General features: G+C 43.4%; 2 protein-coding genes across 3 annotated transcripts in view; both read left to right on the top strand.

Moving 5' to 3' along the window:
- Positions 1-18,847, top strand: part of LOC117648591 — a 282,401-nt gene that overhangs the window by 245,562 nt on the left and 17,992 nt on the right.
- On the top strand, positions 7,592-18,252 carry LOC117648585. Of its 2 annotated transcripts, none has more exons than XM_034391152.1 (6): positions 7,592-8,400; positions 10,279-10,314; positions 10,864-11,080; positions 13,922-14,045; positions 17,392-17,452; positions 18,077-18,252. In XM_034391152.1, exons 1-6 carry the CDS (start codon positions 8,243-8,245, stop codon positions 18,228-18,230), a joined length of 750 nt encoding a protein of 249 aa, XP_034247043.1. In that variant the 5' UTR covers positions 7,592-8,242; the 3' UTR covers positions 18,231-18,252. The 2 variants fall into 2 exon arrangements, with proteins under 2 accessions (XP_034247043.1, XP_034247044.1); XM_034391153.1 differs by having other exon boundaries at positions 7,631-8,400; positions 10,872-11,080.

The raw sequence follows: 18,847 nt of genomic DNA, 5'->3' as shown, positions 1-18,847 counted from the left end.
GAAACTCATGCGTAAGCATGTGACTCAGTTTCGCCCGCAACCCGAAAATCGTGAAAGTGTCACGAAGTCGGCAATTGGGGAGTTCTCCCCGGGTTAGTGAAATAGACTCTGGAATAGGGTTAACAACTTCATAGATCTCTGCAGTGCCAGCAGGATTCGATCCAACCCTGAGCAGGGCGTCCTTGGTTGCCACCACGGCAATGCCCTCATAGTGGCGCTCAGGAGGGGTGATGGACGACCTGTCCACGCCACCAGCAGGGCGATCTTCGTGCGTACGGGTCAAAGCCCTTTGACCCCTGGGTGACCAAGTAATGCCAAGGCAAGTGCCGAGGTGTACTGCAGAGACTTAAATCTCGTTGATTGTCTTCCGACACCTCGACGCACCCTGACAACCTTTGCCTGTCGTTGCCTGTGTGGTGGTTCGTGCTGTACCAGTTGAGCTTTTTTGCCATCACGATAGTGGCTGTAGCAGCCCCCCCCCCTTTCCCACATACCTTTCGTATAGTTATGCCTACATAATTGTTCCAAACGAGCCCAGATCGAACGAGACCTCAACACCATTAGTACACGTGCCATAAGAGCTCTCGAATTCCTCGAATTCCTTTGAGTGCTTCACAGTTTTATGGGTGTACCACCTGTTCAACCGCTTAGAAGCAGCCCATCCATCTGTCCCGGATTCTGAGCCTTCCGCCACATATTCCCTGATGAGTGGAATTAAAGTTGCTTTGTCCCTCTTAATTACGTACGAAACTACCCGTCTTAGTATTTACATCATAATTTCCCGAAACCTCCTTTTTAGCGCGTTTCGGTTTCGGTGATATTTTTTATAATTACAGATTCATCAATCTCAACTAGGCCCCCCCCCCAGCTGCACTATTGGCATAGAAAGAATCTTCCAGGAAGCATTTCTTCGCATGTAAAGGAATAAAATCAATTCAAAACTTCATATGTACAAGGGTGATTGATTCAATTGTGTACTTTATCAATGATAGCATTACGAATGCTAACAAAGAATCTATTCATATGTTCAGTTTGTACCCACCTGAACATAGACTGTGTCTAGTCGCAAGAGTAGCGAGGATTTCACAGTCAGGGGAGAGCAGCAGCGTGCTTTTCTTCAGCGCGGGGTCGCTTCGGAGGCGAGTGCTTCAGTGCCGGCACCATGAGAAAGGGGGGCCCTGGAGTCCCAGCTTCTAGCGCCCGGAACGCCGCCCGGTGGACTTTAACACCAGCCTGACGCCGCTGTATTTGTCGCATCTCCTTGCGAGGGGTCTGGCTGGATTCAGGAAGGTGTGATGCGGAGGAAGATGTCTTCGGTTTTTGTTTTCGTCTAACAGGAAGGAAGCCCGAGCGAGATGCATCCTCCCGAAGGCCCGCGGTCAGACCTCGGGCGCGGCTGGCTGTCGGCTGGCCGGCGGCTGCCCCCACCCTGCCGCTCAGCTTCCCCTCGCCGTCCCCTCACCCAGCGGCGGGCGGTGGGCGGCAGGGTGGGGGCAGCCGCCGGCCAGCCGACAGCCAGCCAGCCGCGCCCGAGGTCTGTCCGTGGGCCTTCGGGTGGATTCATCTCGCTCGGGCTTCCTTCCTGTTAGACGAAAACAAAAACCGAAGACATCTTCCTCCGCATCACACCTTCCTGAATCCAGCCAGACCCCCCGCAAGGAGATGCGACAAATACAGCGGCGTCAGGCTGGTGTTAACACATTCACGACCGGACTCGTTTTGGGCAAACTTCCCCTCAGGACCGTAGTCTGCTTTGACCAAACCATGCTTCTCCCAGACCTCGCGACTAGATATAAGCACGAATCATGCAATAACAAAACCAACCAGCCGAAAAAAAAATTCCGGGAACCCCGTGCCCGGACGGTCGCGAGGGCCATGCCCATTCACGGGTACAGGGTTCCCGTGTGGACGCCAACGACATTAGATGCGGGAACGCAGTACGGAAACACGGTTCCCGCTCAAAATGAGTACCAAAATCATTTTATTTTTCAAAAATAAGGAAGAAAACGCAAAAAGTCTCAGTTTGAAGCTTGTATGGCCGTTTTTGAGTCCGGGAACCGTGTACCCGGACGGTCGTCAGAGACATGTCGAGTTCGGGAACACCGTTCCCGTACGTTAAAGCGGCCCAGCAAGCTAAATGAGGGTATTTTTGGAATCAGCGGATCGACCCCAGGCCATTCGCACACTTTTCGACCTGTTTTGAGCCGTTACAACCAACCCGATTTCCACACGGCCTTCTTGACGTGCAGCAGAATCGGGCCGTGTCAAAATCGAGTTGGTTGTAACAGCTCAAATCAAGTCGAAAAGTGTGCGAATGGCCTGGGCTCGATCCGCTGATTCCGAAAATACCCTCATTTCGCTTGCTGGTCCGCTTTTACGTACGGGAACCAGGGTGTGCAAACTTTACATTATCATTACCTTAACGTTAACTAAGGAATTAACGTTATTACTATGACTTTTATTTTGTTAGCTAATGTTAGTATCACAAATATTATATGTTGAGTTTATTAACGTTAAATCTTTGGGGCGGCCATTAACGTTATTGAATTATCGATAATAGGTTATACCGAAAAAACCACGTCTTCAAACATTTTTGTTAAGTCTTATAACAGTTATGAAGAAATAACGTTAATATTTTATAACGTTAATGTGCACATAACAATTGTGGACTTAAACATAAAATTCGTGGTAAGCAAATAACGTTAATTATTTTAACTAAAATCATTCGTGGATTTCGTGGCACGCAAATAACGTTAATTGCTACAGTTAAAATCGAGAATATAATTGCCACCCCGCACTTTGCAAACGCAATTGTGCATGGCACGCTGTTCTGAACAGTGTGCTTGTCAGGCACACAACAACAGTGTGTCCGACTGAGACTGCATGGGTCCTAGGCACAAAGAAACCCCCCGTCTCATGTCGCGAGGCACGGCCGGCACAGGAAATGGCTTCCACTGAATTAACGTTAACAATCGTTATGGTTCCTAACATTTAATATTGGTACATGTGCTAATAGTTACAACTAATTAACGTTATGACACGATATCATAAAATTAAAAATAAACAATAAAATGCTACAAATAAAATCCATTATTCTTTTAACATAAATTTCTCTGAAACTGGATTACCGTTATTCTTTTACCGAAAAGTAATTTGATAAACTTAAATTCGTTATAAAAATTACCAGATAAAAATTAACGTAAAATTTATGATCGAAGTGAATAACGTTAAAGGATGAGCAAACACTTAAAGGTTACTGGTTATAACTTTTAACAAATAACTTAACACTAACTATAATGATAATGTTATGTTATTACACCCTGACGGGAACGGTGTTCCCGGACTGGACATGTCTCTGACGACCGTCCGGGAATCATGTTCCCGTACCAAATTCATCGTACGAGGTCCGTTCAAAAAGTGACTTGCGTCTTTCGTTGAGGCGGTTCCAAAAAAATATGTCTCATGATCGTGACAATTCTGTGAGGCGAAATCGGAAAATCGGATTTGTCCGGGAACGGTGTTCCCGGATGGTCGTCTGGACTTTTTCCCGTACGGGAACGCGTGTTCCCGGACGGTCGTGAATGTGTTTAAGTCCACCGGGCGGCGTTCCGGGCGCTAGAAGCTGGGACTCCAGGGCGCCCTTCTCTCATGCCGGCACTGTGCGTGGCTTATTGGGTGGAGGTGGAGAGTCGCCTTCAGAGGGGCCCTCATCAGGATTCTTAGCAGTTGAGTCCGACATCACAGAAAAGAAAAGACTTCAAGTTTCTGAAATATTTAAACTGAATAGTCTTAAGAATTGGTACTATAGCACTGTTCATTACGGCAGCGTAGGCGTAGGCATACAGTGTAACAACAAAGAAGAACTGGCGTTGGTTAGTTAGTAACCAACTAACCATGGTCGGTTCTTGTATGTAGCCGGAAAAAATCTTTTAACCGCGTAAATTGTGATGTCCATGAATACTGCACTCCAAATCAGGAGAACAAGGGGCAGTTTCGGTTATTTTGACCAAATTTTCCCGCCAAACGAAGCGTCTTAGCGATTTTTGACCCATTATGAACCCCCCCTAAATCGACCCTTCTGACCTCAGGAAGTTAGTCAGATCAGAGAAGAAGATGGTCGAAATGGGTGTAACTGACAAACGTGGGAATTCACAGGCAAATCTTGACAAAATTGTCAAGTATCATGCGTTAACTTTGCAGAAACTGGTATTAAACATAGGGTGAGGTTGATCACAAAATTATTTTTGGCTTAAGGGACCCCCTTTCGACTTTTTAAGCCTAAGGATCTGGCTGGAAGTGGCCGGGAGCGTGCAAACAAATTGCCTACCCACAAGGCGTTTTTAACCATTTTTCCGATTTTCAAGGCCGTTGTGGGGGCTGAAGATATTATCCGATCGGGGTGGTATTTAAAACCGTTCATATTGGCCCCTGAGAGAACACTTTGCCACCCGAGCCGATATCAATTTCGGAAAAAAGTGATTTTCGCGGCACCCTCCTATAGAACCACGGAGTGCTCATCCATTGCTTGAACTGAAATTTCTGAGACGGCTTGCAAGGCACGCAGCAAGCGCCGCGGGCAAAGGTAGGTGTAAACGCCGGGCGTGGATTGTCATAAGTGGCGCAGCATCGCGAAGCCTGTTCCGACAAGACGCGATCTAACGTACACCTACCTTGTTTTCTTCTATCTCATCGTGATCAGCACCTGTTGAAACTCAATACATTTTTTCCTTGACTCATGAGAAATGTTGACGCTTCATAATTTGGAACCTCGGGACTCTTTCGTAGAAAATTTTTTTTGAGGCACACGCACCATGAGAGCCGTTTCAAGAGGTGCTGATCACGATGAGATAGTAGTAGAAAAATATTTTTTCTGGACCTGAAACCACCTACACTGAGAAAACAAATGCGGAGGATTCCGCACAATCTGGTGCGGTGTAATTTTCTATCAATTTGACCGCACTAACTGATGCGGAGAAGATTGACTTCATTTACTCATGCGGAGTGTGCCAAATTGATGCGGTCTCAGTTTTGACCGCATTAGTTTAGGTGGATTTCAAGATCCCACGATATCTACAGCAGTGACAACTTCCCTTCCCAGTCCATCCTCAAAGCGGTTACGTTTACTTGGCCACCTCATTTACTTCTTAAACAATATTATTTGGGAAACCAGTACATACCTGTCATTCTGTCATGTAGATGTTTGTAACGCTGAGATGAGCGTAAAGTTAACAGCGATCAGCCTCATTAAAAAGCAGTAGTTTTTTTAAATAAAAACCAATGATTGAAACTGCATATTGTTAGCGATGAATTGTCACACAATTTGAAAACACAATTCAAAATTATTTTTATCTTTCAAGTCCTCGGCAATCTTTGGTGAGAACAGCACTGAGGTATCCAATGCTGTCCAGTCCAGGGCTAGGTTGAGGTTAAGTGACCGGGTTGCTTTGGCAGAAATATTTTCAATACTGCAATATAGAAGCATGTCAACACAAGCGAAGCACTACAGTACAACTGTATTTTAGTAATATTCATAATGTTATGCTTTGAAACATCCACAACTATTGAAAATTCGTTTTTTTTCACACAAAGAAAGTTCAAGACACACACTTTCATAGTGAACAACAAAACAAACCTAACAACAAGAAGATGGTAGGGCCAACCTAAGATCTTGAGAGCCTGTTAGCGTTAAAGTAAAGCCAACTTTGGATGTATATTAGGGATTTTTAAGGGAATGGTATGTTTATTAAAGCTTAAAATTTGATGAACGACTCACACAAAAGAACAACTTTATAGTTTACTTTCTGACTCATATGATGTTATTTTCTTATGTTGGCACTCGTTTGTTTTTGTTTATCTTATTTATTTTGTTGTTGATTGTGTGTGACAGTGTCAGAGTATGATTTGAAAGATTATTCCTTTAAAAACGTTCTTACAATGGTTTGGAATGACTCAGACCCTGAAATTATGAAATAACCTCAATCAAAGAAATGCTGTAGTGCGTCGTGTGCGTTGACTTGTTCAAATACAGCAGCACAGACAATTCTTCAGTCAAGCAGCCGGCGGGTTTAACCTTACCTGCATACAGCATAGCCTGGCTCATGGAAACTAGTAATGCTATCACCAAGAAGTTTGAGGCTAAAAATAATTTAAAGTGATGAATAACAATAGTTTGATACTGCATTTGGAACAATATCCAGTGTCAATCAACATTTTATACAGACAAAATTATTATTCCGTGGCTTGCTGTTTCAAACACAGGATATTTACTCATCGCAGCGTTACAAAAATTAACGTCAAAGGTATGTGTTGGTTAGTCAATGATAAGCATCAGAAGTAAATGAGAAGGCACAGTACATGCCATCCTTTTCTGGTTGTCCAGTAAGAGACGGAAAGTTGGTAGCAGCCGCTAGCTGTTTAGCTGTCATGAAATGTAGGACTCCGCATCAGTTCATGCGGTCAAAAAGGAAACCGCATCAGGAAATGCGGTTAAATTTTACACTGCATGACTCCTGCGGTGAAATTGCATCAAAATCCTGGCTATTCAGGTGACCGCATCACTTCATGCGGTCACTTACTTTAACCGCATTTCAAATGCGGAATTCTCCGCATTTGTTTTTTCAGTGTACACTCTTAAAACCTTACGAAGTATTTTGAGCATACGTATAACAAACTAAAATACTTTGTTATACGAAGAAATAGTTCGTAAATTACAAAGTATTTTCTTTGTAAGCTTACGTATGCTCAAAATACTTTGTTATACAAACTACTTTTCTTTGTAAGGCCCAAAATAGTTTGTAAGGTTTTCTCAGTGTAAGCCCAGCGGTAAATTGGCCCAAAATTTGCAAATCCATGCCTTGTTCACAGTTCCTCTAATAATTGCCTGAGATGCCTGCAATTTTTTGGAGGTGTTTGCCTATCGGTAGGTACCATTTAAGACAAAGAGGAGCGAAATCGCCTTTGGTCTACTTCGAACGGCCCTGATGTGCTCAAGTCTTCAGTGAAAATAGTGAAATTGAGCAACTTTGAGAGCCTGTAGCTCTTAAACCACACGTCGGAGATCCTCGCACGACACGCCATTCGAAAGAGCGCACTTTTATCTACAAGAAAAACTTGGTAGATTTTTTGGCTTGCCGGTTCCACTAACCCAAAAAGTCCCAAACCTTCAAAAACAGCCAATTTTGGGGGTTTTCGACCCCCTATTAAATCCGGAGTTCGAGTCAGATATCGCTCCTATGGTGTTTCGTCAGTCCGTATGGATGGAAGGAACCCAGAAAAAAGTTTGTTCCGAGATGGTCGTCGGCCATGTCGCTTTTTGGTCTGGAACGTCTCAGAGTAGGAAATTCTATGATTACACTCTCATTCCAGGAACGTGACATCACGTTGAAACGAACGTGACAAAATGTCACGTTCGTTTGAGCATTGTGTCACATTTGTTTGGGTGTGAATTGGGCTAAAATCAGCTTGTTCACATTCAAACGAACGTGACACAATGCTCAAACGAACGTGACACTTTGTCACGTTCGTTTCAACGTGATGTCACGTTCCTGGAATGAGAGTGTACCTTGACTAGATTAGTCAAAGCACAGTAGCGTTATGAAAAACTTTCGCCAGAGCGGCCCTAGTTGCGTCTTCAAAGTCAAGCAAAATCTGATTCAGGTCCACATTGGCTTCAGTACGGGGCACTTCCCGCAACATCTTAAACATTCATCATTGGAAACGGAAACGAGAGTAGGTGGAAAAATTTTCTACATGCAGTATTTGTTTCTTTGATCTTTCATCTTCAGGTTGAAGTGAATAAAGCACAAATAATATTGTTATATAGCTGTATCAAATGATGAAACTAAGTGAAATTCACCTGCGTTTTAGATAAGATTTTCTTGGGGGGAACACCCAGATAAGATCTTTTGAATAGGACCCCTCGAAACAGGCTTCCAGGTCCTACGGAGAAGACTGTGCGGTCCTACGGAGAAAGAATACTCTACGGCCCTACGAAGAATACTGTAAGAGCCTGCGAGGATATTGATAAGACTACGGAGAATCCTGGCAATAAAACAATGAACAGAAATTTCCGTAGCTTTTTGCCACAGTGGAGTTCAACGCTGCAAAGCGTGAACCACAGCTTGGTCCACGTTTCCTAGCGTGGACTTGGTCCATTCTTGGATTAGCAGTGCTTAAAGAAGGACATCCGGTGTTTAAGTCTCTCCTCTAATTGAATTTTGAGAACTGACAAGGAGCTGTTTGGATGCAAGAGGTAGCAATGACACTGCAAATCTGTGCACTGATAAAATGGAAGTGCATAAAAGGCCCGGCGAGCGGTGGAGTGGCACATCGGTCTTTGCGCAACGAGCATGATGGCGCGTCTGCCGCTTCTCGTCATCGCCCTCGCGGCAATCGCCGCCGGTGAGTACGGGACGTTCGAAGTACACGGAACACTCTCACTCCAGGAACGTGACATCACGTTGAAACGAATGTGACAAACTGTCACGTTCCTTTGAGCATTGTGTCACGTTCGTTTCGACGTGAATACGCTAATTTATGGCTGATTCACGTCCAAACGAACGTGACACAATGCTCAAAGGTACGGGACATTTTGTCACATTCATTTCAACGTGATGTCGCGTTCCTGGGAGGAGAGTGGAGGCTTCCTCACTGCACAAACCTAACTGTCTGTCTACTAAGTACACACTTCCAAATGCATGCAAATGCATGCAACCTAACTGTCTACTTGGCACACACGTACAAATGCATGCCTGCAAGTACGCACTTACAAATGCATGCTTGGCAATCACACACTTACGATGCATGCTTGCAAGTACACACGTACAAACGCATGCTTGGCCAAGTACACACTTACAAACGCCTATGCTTAGCTTGTAGTTATACGTTGCCAAGCATGCGTTTGTAAATGTATACGTGGCCAAGCGTGCGTTTGTAAGTGTGTACTTTCAACCATGCATTTGGAAGTGTGCACCTAGTAGACAGTTACGTTTGTAGTGCAGCTCCTCACCTACACTACAAACCTAACTGTCTACTTGGCACACACACGTAAAAATGCGCCAGTACGCACTTACAAATGCATGCTTGGCAATTACACACTTATAATGCATGCTTGCAAGTACACACGTACAAACGCATGCTTGGCCAAGTACACACAAGCGCCTATGCTTAGCCTGTAGTTTCTAAGTGTGTACCTGCAAGCATGCATTTGTAAGTGCACTCACAGACCTTAACTGATTATTTTTTTCTATATTGTAGAAAATTTACTCTACAGCTCAGCGATTTTAGAGCGTTACTATGATACAGTATATATTTCCAATAACATATCGAATAAATTTTACATGAGATACAGATAAATTAGCGGTAACAAATTTGGTAATTATACACAATCTTTTACTTTATTACAGAAAATTTAAAATGTCAGTAGAAATATGATGACAAATTTGTTTATGATCAAAGAATTTATTTTCTGCAAATGTAGGAGACAAAGTTTGTCCTCATAAACAATTTGTCGATGACTTGTTTGTGTTCTTCAGTAAATATTTTCAGTGAAGTTTTTCTCCGTTCAAACAAAGCTGATTGGAAGGTATGCACTTAGCCAAAATGGTCCTACACAACATTTTTAGCTTCGACAAGTCAAGAAAGGACTCAATGTAAGCGGCTTTTAAAAGATGGTTGAGTTGTGACTTTAAGCGGAAACATCCAAAAAATTATTTTGACTCTTGAAAATCTTTTCTGGTAGTTCTTGTATATATTATCTGTATGTAGAGAACATTTTGGCTACATTTATAGATCATTTTTACTAGAATGCAACAGTAATTTCTTTATGCTTGATCACAACTGTAGTTGCAGTATCACCAGACCACTTTTCTGTAAAGTTGCTGAATATTTTTTCTGTACTTCCAATCAAAAGGACTACAATTGCAGAAAAAATAATTTAACTGTTTACTGAAAAAATAGTCCGTGGAGTGTCTGAGAGTGTGGGAGCCAGGGATCCTTAACTTACCTCATAAGGGCATCATAACGTTATGATAAGAGTTAAAGTTATTACCCTTAACTTCTAACATCTTTTCAAAAGGGTAGGTTATTTTTTTTATGTCTCGAATTTGTGTGGATATACTTTTGCAAGTACTTTCATAAGTCCGTACCCTTAACCCTTAGCGAACACTGTCTTATGTTACGTTATGAAAGCAGTGTTAGTTAAATGTTAAGTTAAGTTACGGATCCCTGGTGGGAGCTAACTTTTACCGTTTTTTATTTTTGCCTTTTTGCTTTGTGCAGGGGTTCATGGAGGCAAAGTGCACAACCAGTTAATTGGTAAGCATTGAAGCCTGTGCTTGATCTGGTTGACGTCTAAAGAGACTCATATCGGGCCGAAACAGTCTACAGATTGATGTCACACTTTTGAAAATTTTCATTAATTTCTTAGGCTTGTTCGAAGAACGCAATAGAATCATTTATCTGATTGGATAAAGTTTACCCTGCAAACAGTTTTTTGTTTCTTCTGAAAAATGATGAAAATTGAGTTATCCTCTTCTTCCGCTTCATGGATCACTTTGCACGTGATGTCACGTTCCCGGAATGAGGCTAAACACAGTCTGGCTTACATAGCACAGTGGGCCAGAAGGCCAGAAGGTGGAGGTGGCAAAAATTCTAGAGGTGTTTTGAGCTCCAGAGTAGCTAAATGGGACTCGAATCGGCCGTGTGACCCCACCAATGGATTCCTCGTTCGGAGAGCAATCCATTAATGGGGTCACACGTTCGATGCGAGTCCCATTTAGCGACTCTGGACCTCAAAACACCTCTCGAATTTTTGCCACCTCCACCAGGCCTTTTGGTCCACTGTGCATTGAGTGGAATTGTCTGCCTGTCAGTGACGTACGGCATCGTCCCCGACCCATTCCACTCGAAGAGCTTCTTCTCGCTGCCCCGCACCCTGGAGGAGGCTCAGGGCGGCCAGGACTACTGGATCCCCTCCCAAAAACGGCCGCAGGACAACACGACGTCCTACTGCCGCGAGGGCGACTACCGCGTGTGCTTGCTCTTCGACCAGCAGGGCAGCGTGGCCGGCATCCGCCTGTCGGTGCGTCCTTCACACACTGCAAAGAAAACACCACACTGTCAGAAAATTCCGAAAAAAAAAATGGAAAAATCATGGAGTTTTTCCGAAACTTCTGCATGGAGCTCTCCATAAATGCAAATTCTGGGCTTTCTCCGAAAAATTTCGGAATTTTGAACAAAAATGCATGCTTCACTATCACAAAAACACGAAAAAAAGGTTTGCAACCAGTTAAAATTTGAGGGAAAGGTGAACCCCTACTTCTTGAGCTCAGTTTTCATAAATATAAACGGAAAGCTACAGGATATAAGTCAAATGAGCTCGAATGAGATTGTCCCTTCTTTGACCATTTCAGACCAAAAAATGCTTTAGCGAAGTCCTCTTTAATATATCTGAAAAAAGACTTGCATTTAACCTCTTATCTGGACCCAAGGAATGCTCCGAAGAACATCTGTATAAGCCCTGCGAAAATCTCTCCGAAAAAAATGGAAAATGAATGCAGTCTCCATAAACGTGATTATAGGGTTTTTCTCCATAAAATTTCGGAGCTAATTTCTAACAGTGCACAACCAAAGTACACAAATTCCTGGCAAATATTTTTATTAGGAATTTATTGTAATTACTTTGAAAGTACAATTGTTGTACAAAGAACAATGGAACCGGCATGACAAGTGCTGGTCAGTACAGGCCTCGTTGTGGTTCGTAGAATTCTCGTTTTACTTTCTATAATCCCTGTTGTACTTTTGTTGTACAGTTTTTGTTTCACATTTTCTTGCAGTGCACCGAAACTCGAGGGGTCCTACTAAAAGGGCCTTATCTGGACGTTCCTCTCAAGAGAATCTTATCTGAAACGCAAGTGAATTTCGCCAAGTTTGACCACTTGGGACGGGTAGCAGAGTTCGCGGAAGTAGTTTCGACATGCGCCAACATGCGCTATAGGTTTCTTTGATCTTTCATCTTCAAGTTAAAGTGAATGAAATCACAAATCATATTCTTTTATGTATCAAATGATCAAACTGAGTGAAATTTGCCTGCGTTTTAGATAAGTTTCTTTTGGGGGGAACGGGTGATTCCGTGCGTAGGGGGTCATTTTAGATGTACCAAATGTTAAAGTTCAACTTTAGGGGCTAAATTTGGTGTAGATGGCATACATAGTACCCCACAGTACCCCTCTGAGCGTGGCAGCGCTACAAGTTGACTTTTATTTTCACTCCCTATGAAATACGGCGGAATTTACAGAAATAATGACGGAATTTACAGATTACGGAATTTACAAAGCAAAGTTTTTAGTCTCCTGAACCGCTGGGTTACAAGATAGGTAAAAACTGTTGACGGTGTCATTTTCAGCATCCAAAATAGCATTTTTCAGCGAAGGTTGTGGGAACTTTCTCCCTCAGATGGAGGAGCTACGGCCCGAAACGGAATTTACATCCATTTTTACACCCTTACCGTTTTGAACTCTTCTGACGGCCTGGAAGCGTCGTTACTGTGATCTGCTCACGGGATTCACTGTGATCTTGTTCGCGGTGTTCACTGTGATCTGGTCCCGAGTAAACACTGTGAGTTTGACGCCGCTGAGCACCGCAGTACTGAAAATCAGGCTCCAATTCACGGCGTTTACTGTGGCCAGATCACAGTGAACACTGTAGTAACTGAGATCACAGTGAACGCCGTGAACTAGTTCACAGCAAACGCCGTGAATTGCATAACAGCAAACATTGGTAATAAATTAACGGCGTTGACAGGACATTTTTTGTAGAGTGCAGGTCCCGTGGGCACGGGCTTCTGGAAGTGTTTTTTATGTTCTTTCGATCCCAAGGGGTCGCGAGTTTCTAAAATGAAAAGGAACCCCAGTAGACCGTCATTTGTAAAAACAGCATAGGTCACATGGTCACACGGTGGACATTTTCCCAAAGGCTGTTTCGGGTTCAACAAGTGATGATACAAATTAGGTCACCCTCCGTAATTTTGTGAAGAATAAGTCAGGGGAGAGAGTGAAATAGCCAGTTTTCTTTTGATGTGGCTGAGTCATATACTACAGCATGGCAATGTTGTCTTATAGGTGTTGGTGACCATGACGGAACTTACAAAACGACACTTTAGCAGCTTACGAAACCCAGATAAACAAAAGTTAGATCGACTTATCCACATGAGGACATGGTCTTCGTTTAGTAAAACAAATTTGAATTGCCCAAGCTACCAAATCAACCTCAGTTCAGGCGCAAGGCCCCGGTGACCTGAAATGGCCCCCTACGCACGGAATCACCCGAACGCCAAGATGAGATCTAGGACACTGGTAAAACTAAAGCGTAGTTGTACGCTTCATTCAAGCGTACAACTACGCTTCAAGACTGTACTCCCTTCTTGAAGCGTACAACTACGCTTCAAGGCAATTTCCCCATGCATTTAGATAGGAAGAAAGTAGCGCATGAACTCTTGTACGCTTGAAGAAAGGCGTAGTGGCTGTACGCTTCACGAAGGGCGTAATAGTACGCCTTAGTTTTGCCAGTGGACCCCTCGAACTATGAGCAGTCTGAAAGCCTGTATAATATAATATACAAAGTAGCTTGTTACACTCTGAATGTTTTACGAAGAAATTACCCATCACATACGAAGTAAATAGTACTAGCATAATACGGAGGTGTTAAATCACTGCAAATTGAATGAATTGACTTTGCGTAAAAATATGGCGAGACAGGAGTCTCGCCACAAAACAAAAACCTAGCCTGGGCCTCTTTGGTCCACGCTACCTAACTCGGACTTGGTGCACACTTGGATTAGCAGTGCACCATAATATACAGCGTGCCGAGTGTCTGCTTCCCCGAAGTGCGTACGCCCTTCACTTCTTGCATTCGATCGTTCCAGGTCGACCGAAATGAGATCGCAGCATCTGGCTTCAACTTGGAGAACGTACCGGAGTGGGAGCCTAACTGGAACTCAAGGCTTCCCGGTATGGTTTACTCCGCCACCGTATACTTCCAGTCTGCAGGTGAGGCCAGATATTCTTTTCGCAACGGCTTCCGTGCTGATACACTCTAAATGTCTTTCGAAGAAATTTCCCATTAGGGTCCGTGCGGGGAAAAACGAACAGGGGAATCTGCACCGACAGTTAGAATCGTCTTGGATCTGCTCTCACAGTTTGGATTGCGGTCTTGGATCTGCTCAGACAGCTAGGATTATAGGACGCATCGATTTTTCAACTGGTTTCAACTGGTTTCTGGGTTTTTGATTACATTTCTTCTTCATTTCACGGTGACTGAAAGGGTCTGTCGGTCAGACGAGTGTACTGGTAATACTAAAGCGTAGTATTACCCTCTGTTGTCAAGCGTAACAGGCTCAGCCGCCACCGCCAAGTTTCCCCCATCTAAATGCATGGGGGAATTTCCAGAGTATGCTTTTTTTCAAGCGTAATGTCTTCAAGCGTAACTTAATTAGTTTTACACTCTGAGCACGTTACTGACTTTTTCCTAGTTAATTACGTATTCGTTTAAACGGCAATAATACTTAGTATTTTGTAAGTATGACGAATTTTCTTTGTAAAATTCTCAGTACATTATTCAAAAATTCTCAGTACGTTATTTAATATTTCCTAAGTAGTTCTTAAAAAAAGGAAAAGCACGTATTATGGTTGCACAAATTACTTGCACAAGTACTGACAAACTGATCAAAGAGTCAGTAACGTGCTGAGAGTGTACCAGTGTGTACTGTCCTTTTGTCACCTAGTGCGGAGGTTAAGCGTACCAACCTTGCAAATTGTGATAGAGCTTTGCTATTTGGCACGAGTGTTTTTAGGACCAATATCTTGTTTTTCACCCGTGGGGGCATGTCTGATTCCGATGCAGAGCCCCGGAATGGGTCAAAATCGGCGTTTTAGCCGTTTTTCTGCAATTTTGTTCGGTGTAAAAACCCAAATTTGGGCTATGCATAAAGTGCTTATTCTGAACTTAGTGGTGACCCTACGGATGCATCATGAACCCGGCGGAACCGTCAATCGTCCATATACAGGGTCAAAACAGCAATTTTATCGGAAGTTGCACCACACGTTTTTGCGTCTTGCCGTCCCACAGCCACTGAGAATGAATTGGTCACCACCATCACCCTTTAAATGGGTGATGCAACTTCGTTACCCAAATTTTGGTGACGAAAAATTCATCACCCGAAATTTGGAAACAGGCGTTTGGTCGCCCAAATTTGGGTAACGCCGTCGGCGACGCCGTGAGGTTCCCGATGACGTCCTTCCGGGGCCACCACGATGGCCGGAGGCCTAAACGCCCATCGTGGTGGCCCCGGAAGAGCGTCATCGGGGACCTCACGGCGTCGCTGACGACGTTACCCAAATTTGGGCGACGATTTTATGACTGCCCAAAATTTGGTCACCGCGGGCTCGTCACCCAAATTTGGGCAACGGTGCGTGCGTTACCCAAAAAAAGGGCGATGGTGGTGACTCTTTCATTCTCAGTGAGTTCGTGCTGTGCAATTGGGACGATCCAATTGTCGGATTCTGATTGAAATTGTTGGCCAACCGAGTGCAGGTTACTTACGAAGTGAAGAACCGCATTTAAGAGGGATGAAAACATTCACCCCTCATATGCAGATTCGAAGTTCCAAACGCCCCCTGCGTCGTAAAAGCATCGAGAGCTGGTACACTCTAAATGTCTTACGAAGAAATTTCCCATATTACGAAGGAAATGGCGCAAGCATAATACGAAGGTGGTTTTTCTTCGTATTACGAAGGTTTTTCTTTGTACCTTACAGTGAAACAGCTAAAAAGATTCGTATTACGAAGGAATATTGCTTCGTATTATGCTTGCGCCGAACTCACTGTAACATACGAATAACATAGATCAAATTTCATTGTAAGACATTTAGAGTGTATGTTGCTCATTACGTGCCACGATCAGCGTTTGTATTCGTAATGAAGGGGTGCAGAACAGAAAGATAACACTAAGTTACGCAAGACGTCTTTTATACCGCCTGGTGCCTTCACTCTTAATGTCTTAGGAAGGAATTTTCCTTTATACGAAGGGAACAGCGCGGGCATACTACGAAGGTGGTTTTTCTTAGAACCTTACAATGAAAATGCTAAACAGATGCGTATAAACACTTCCACCGAGTCAAGAAGGAGAATGACCAAAGCCGCACATAGTCCTTACAAGTCGCTTGTTTGTTAATCTTACATGTTCATTAGGGTTCTTAAAATGGATAAAACTTCAACCTGGATGAGTTTTGTCACTGACATGTTTTTCAGTGAAAACCCTCAAAACATTCAAATGAGATGTTTTTGGGAACTGTTTCCGGTGATTTATATGACCATTGTTCTTCACTTGGCGTTCTAGTGGAAGTGTCTATAACGAAGAAACATTGATTCGTATAGGGTACATTCGTAGAATCCTGAGCCGGAAGCAAGCAGACCAGCAGACGCCAAAATGGGCCGGAAACTAACCTCTCTTCGGATCCAAAACTATGGCCGAACTGTACAAATATTGCTCGCGAAACACATATGCACTGCAAACAAGTATCAAACAACTGTTTATGTTCAAGTGTGGCCGATATGTTTGACGAACGTCTCTTTCCCATGTCAAGTTTGGATCTACTTCCGCCAACATGGCGTCTGTGTGCTTCCGGTTCAGGGATCTACGAAAGTACCCTATTGTAAGGGGACCGCTTGTCTCATGAAGTAACATAGCTTCAACTTCATCCTGAGACATTTAGAGTGTTGGGAATAGACCCTTTGAAACATCGCGGAGTGAAAGCATTTAACGAAGCTATTTAACTTTTGTTATTAAGTGAATAAGAATTCTAGACGTTTACAATACGCATTTTTGTAGTATTTGTGATACAAAAATGATTTTTTTAAATTTCTATTAACTATTTTGTCACGGGGTTTTATAAAAATCATTGACAAGGGAAGGAAATATATTGCAGTTGCAGTTGTTTCGGTTACTTTGTTTTAATAGTTAAACATATTTTTTGTTAAATCTTGTTGTTAAAGTTCCGGAGTGTGCTGGTCAAACTCGGAAGATTATAAATGATTTTTTTCTTCTTTGTTTTGGAAAACGTAACTTTACTGGAACGTGGTAAACGGATCAGATATTGGTGATTTCATGTACAATAGTTTAATTTGACAAAATCTCATGATTTTTGGATTTAAAAACTGGCTGTCAATAGTTGACGTAACTTTGTGCGTGAACATAGTGATGACTCCACTGCTGTTAGAAGACTAACTGAAATGATACAAATTACTGCTGTAAAAGAAAGTGCATATCAAAATTCTTTATATCGATTCTAATGAAATATAATTACATACAACTACATTGGTTACTTACGTGTTGTAGACGCACTCCTGACAGCCGTAGTCTACGCTCCCAGGCGCCCTACTCGGCCTTATAATGAAAGGTGAATATCTCATCACGGGATCCTGAAAAACTACCGCTTGAAGCTAAAACTGAAAAAAAAAGGGAATTAGAACAGTTGCAAGTATAATGGAAACACTCCTTACGGGCTAGTCTGACACCCCTCAGGGCATACACTGATACACGGCATCTCAGGTTGTGTGCAACAATAATCTTTCACAGTACAGAACGTATGGACCGTCCAGGCAGGGACAACAGCTTCAAAACGTCAAAAAATAAACAAAGAAAACACCCAAAATCGATAAAAGTGGCATGTTGAGACCTTTGTGGGGTCGGGAACGGTCCCGACGGAGCTCTCATGCATCTTAAAGTTCCCCACCGAGTTCGGAAAGTCGAAAGGAACCATCGTACAGATATAGGGTCGTCAAGCGTTTCAATTGGAGGCTTGACTGCAAAGAACGTTAAAAAAAACAGCAAAATGTAGCAAAGAAAGCCCTATTCTGACCTCCTGCATCGGTTCCCGACATGCCCCCACGACTAAAATCAAAGATATTGGTCCTAAAAACACTCGTGCCAAACCGCATAGCTCTATCACAATTTGCAAGGTTGCTGCGAAACATGGCGCTTAACCTCCGTACTAACCGCCGTGCTGAACGTGCTTTTGTAGAGGAGCTTGCCGCTGGCGGCCGAAGTCTGAAGAAGGACGACCCCACCGCCCCGAACGGTATCTACATCCTGCAGTCCGACTTCATCGGCTTCGAGACGAACCGCATCCACATTGCAGCGCAGGAGTCCCAGGCTGCGTCGGCGAACTTCACTGAGCAATCCTGCAACTTCGGCATGGGTACGGCTTTCACTCTCATTCCAGGAACGTGACATCACTCAAGTGATGAATTTCAAATGAAAGTGACCAAATGTCACGTTCCTTTTAGCACTGTGTTACAACAAACTTATTTGTGGCTGTCCAAAATAGCTGGTACACTGCCAATCCAAGAGTGAGACTGTCTCACACTTGTCGTAGGTGTGGGACATTTTGTCTCGCGCTTACAAGTGTGAGCCACGTTTGTCTCATACTTGCAAGTGTGGGACAACGAAGTCGCACACTTGCAAGTGTGAGACACAACTTGTCCAACACTTGCTTCCTATGGTTCAATGCCACGGGTCCCAAGCCTGCAAGTGTAGGACAAACCGTGTCTCACACTTGCAAGCGTGAGACAAACGTGGCTCACACATGTAAAGCGTGAGACAAAATGTCCCACACCTACAAGTGTGAGACTGTCTCACACTTGGATTGGCAGTATACTTCTTTCACACTTTAATTTCTAGTTTTACTAGTATTTCGGTATCCAATAGACTACAGATCCTTCCGCGCGGGAGATGTATATCAAATCCATGGGGTTTTCATCATGGCAAAGTTGTTCCCCTTGAAAGTATTAGG

This window comes from Thrips palmi, unplaced genomic scaffold, assembly GCF_012932325.1.
Source record: "Thrips palmi isolate BJ-2018 unplaced genomic scaffold, TpBJ-2018v1 HiC_scaffold_3, whole genome shotgun sequence".
NCBI lineage: Eukaryota > Metazoa > Arthropoda > Insecta > Thysanoptera > Thripidae > Thrips > Thrips palmi.
Note: the sequence above shows the minus strand (reverse complement) of the source record. Positions and strands in the feature narration are given on the sequence as shown.

Excerpts from the sequence above, each read along its gene's own strand:
- LOC117648585 (XM_034391152.1), top strand. The coding sequence starts at position 8,243 with ATGCAAGAGGTAGCAATGACACTGCAAATCTGTGCACTGATAAAATGG. Across the intron at positions 11,081-13,921 it reads TGGCCGGCATCCGCCTGTCG|GTCGACCGAAATGAGATCGC; the intron begins GTGCGTCCTTCA and ends CGATCGTTCCAG. Across the intron at positions 17,453-18,076 it reads ACTCGGCCTTATAATGAAAG|AGGAGCTTGCCGCTGGCGGC; the intron begins GTGAATATCTCA and ends GTGCTTTTGTAG.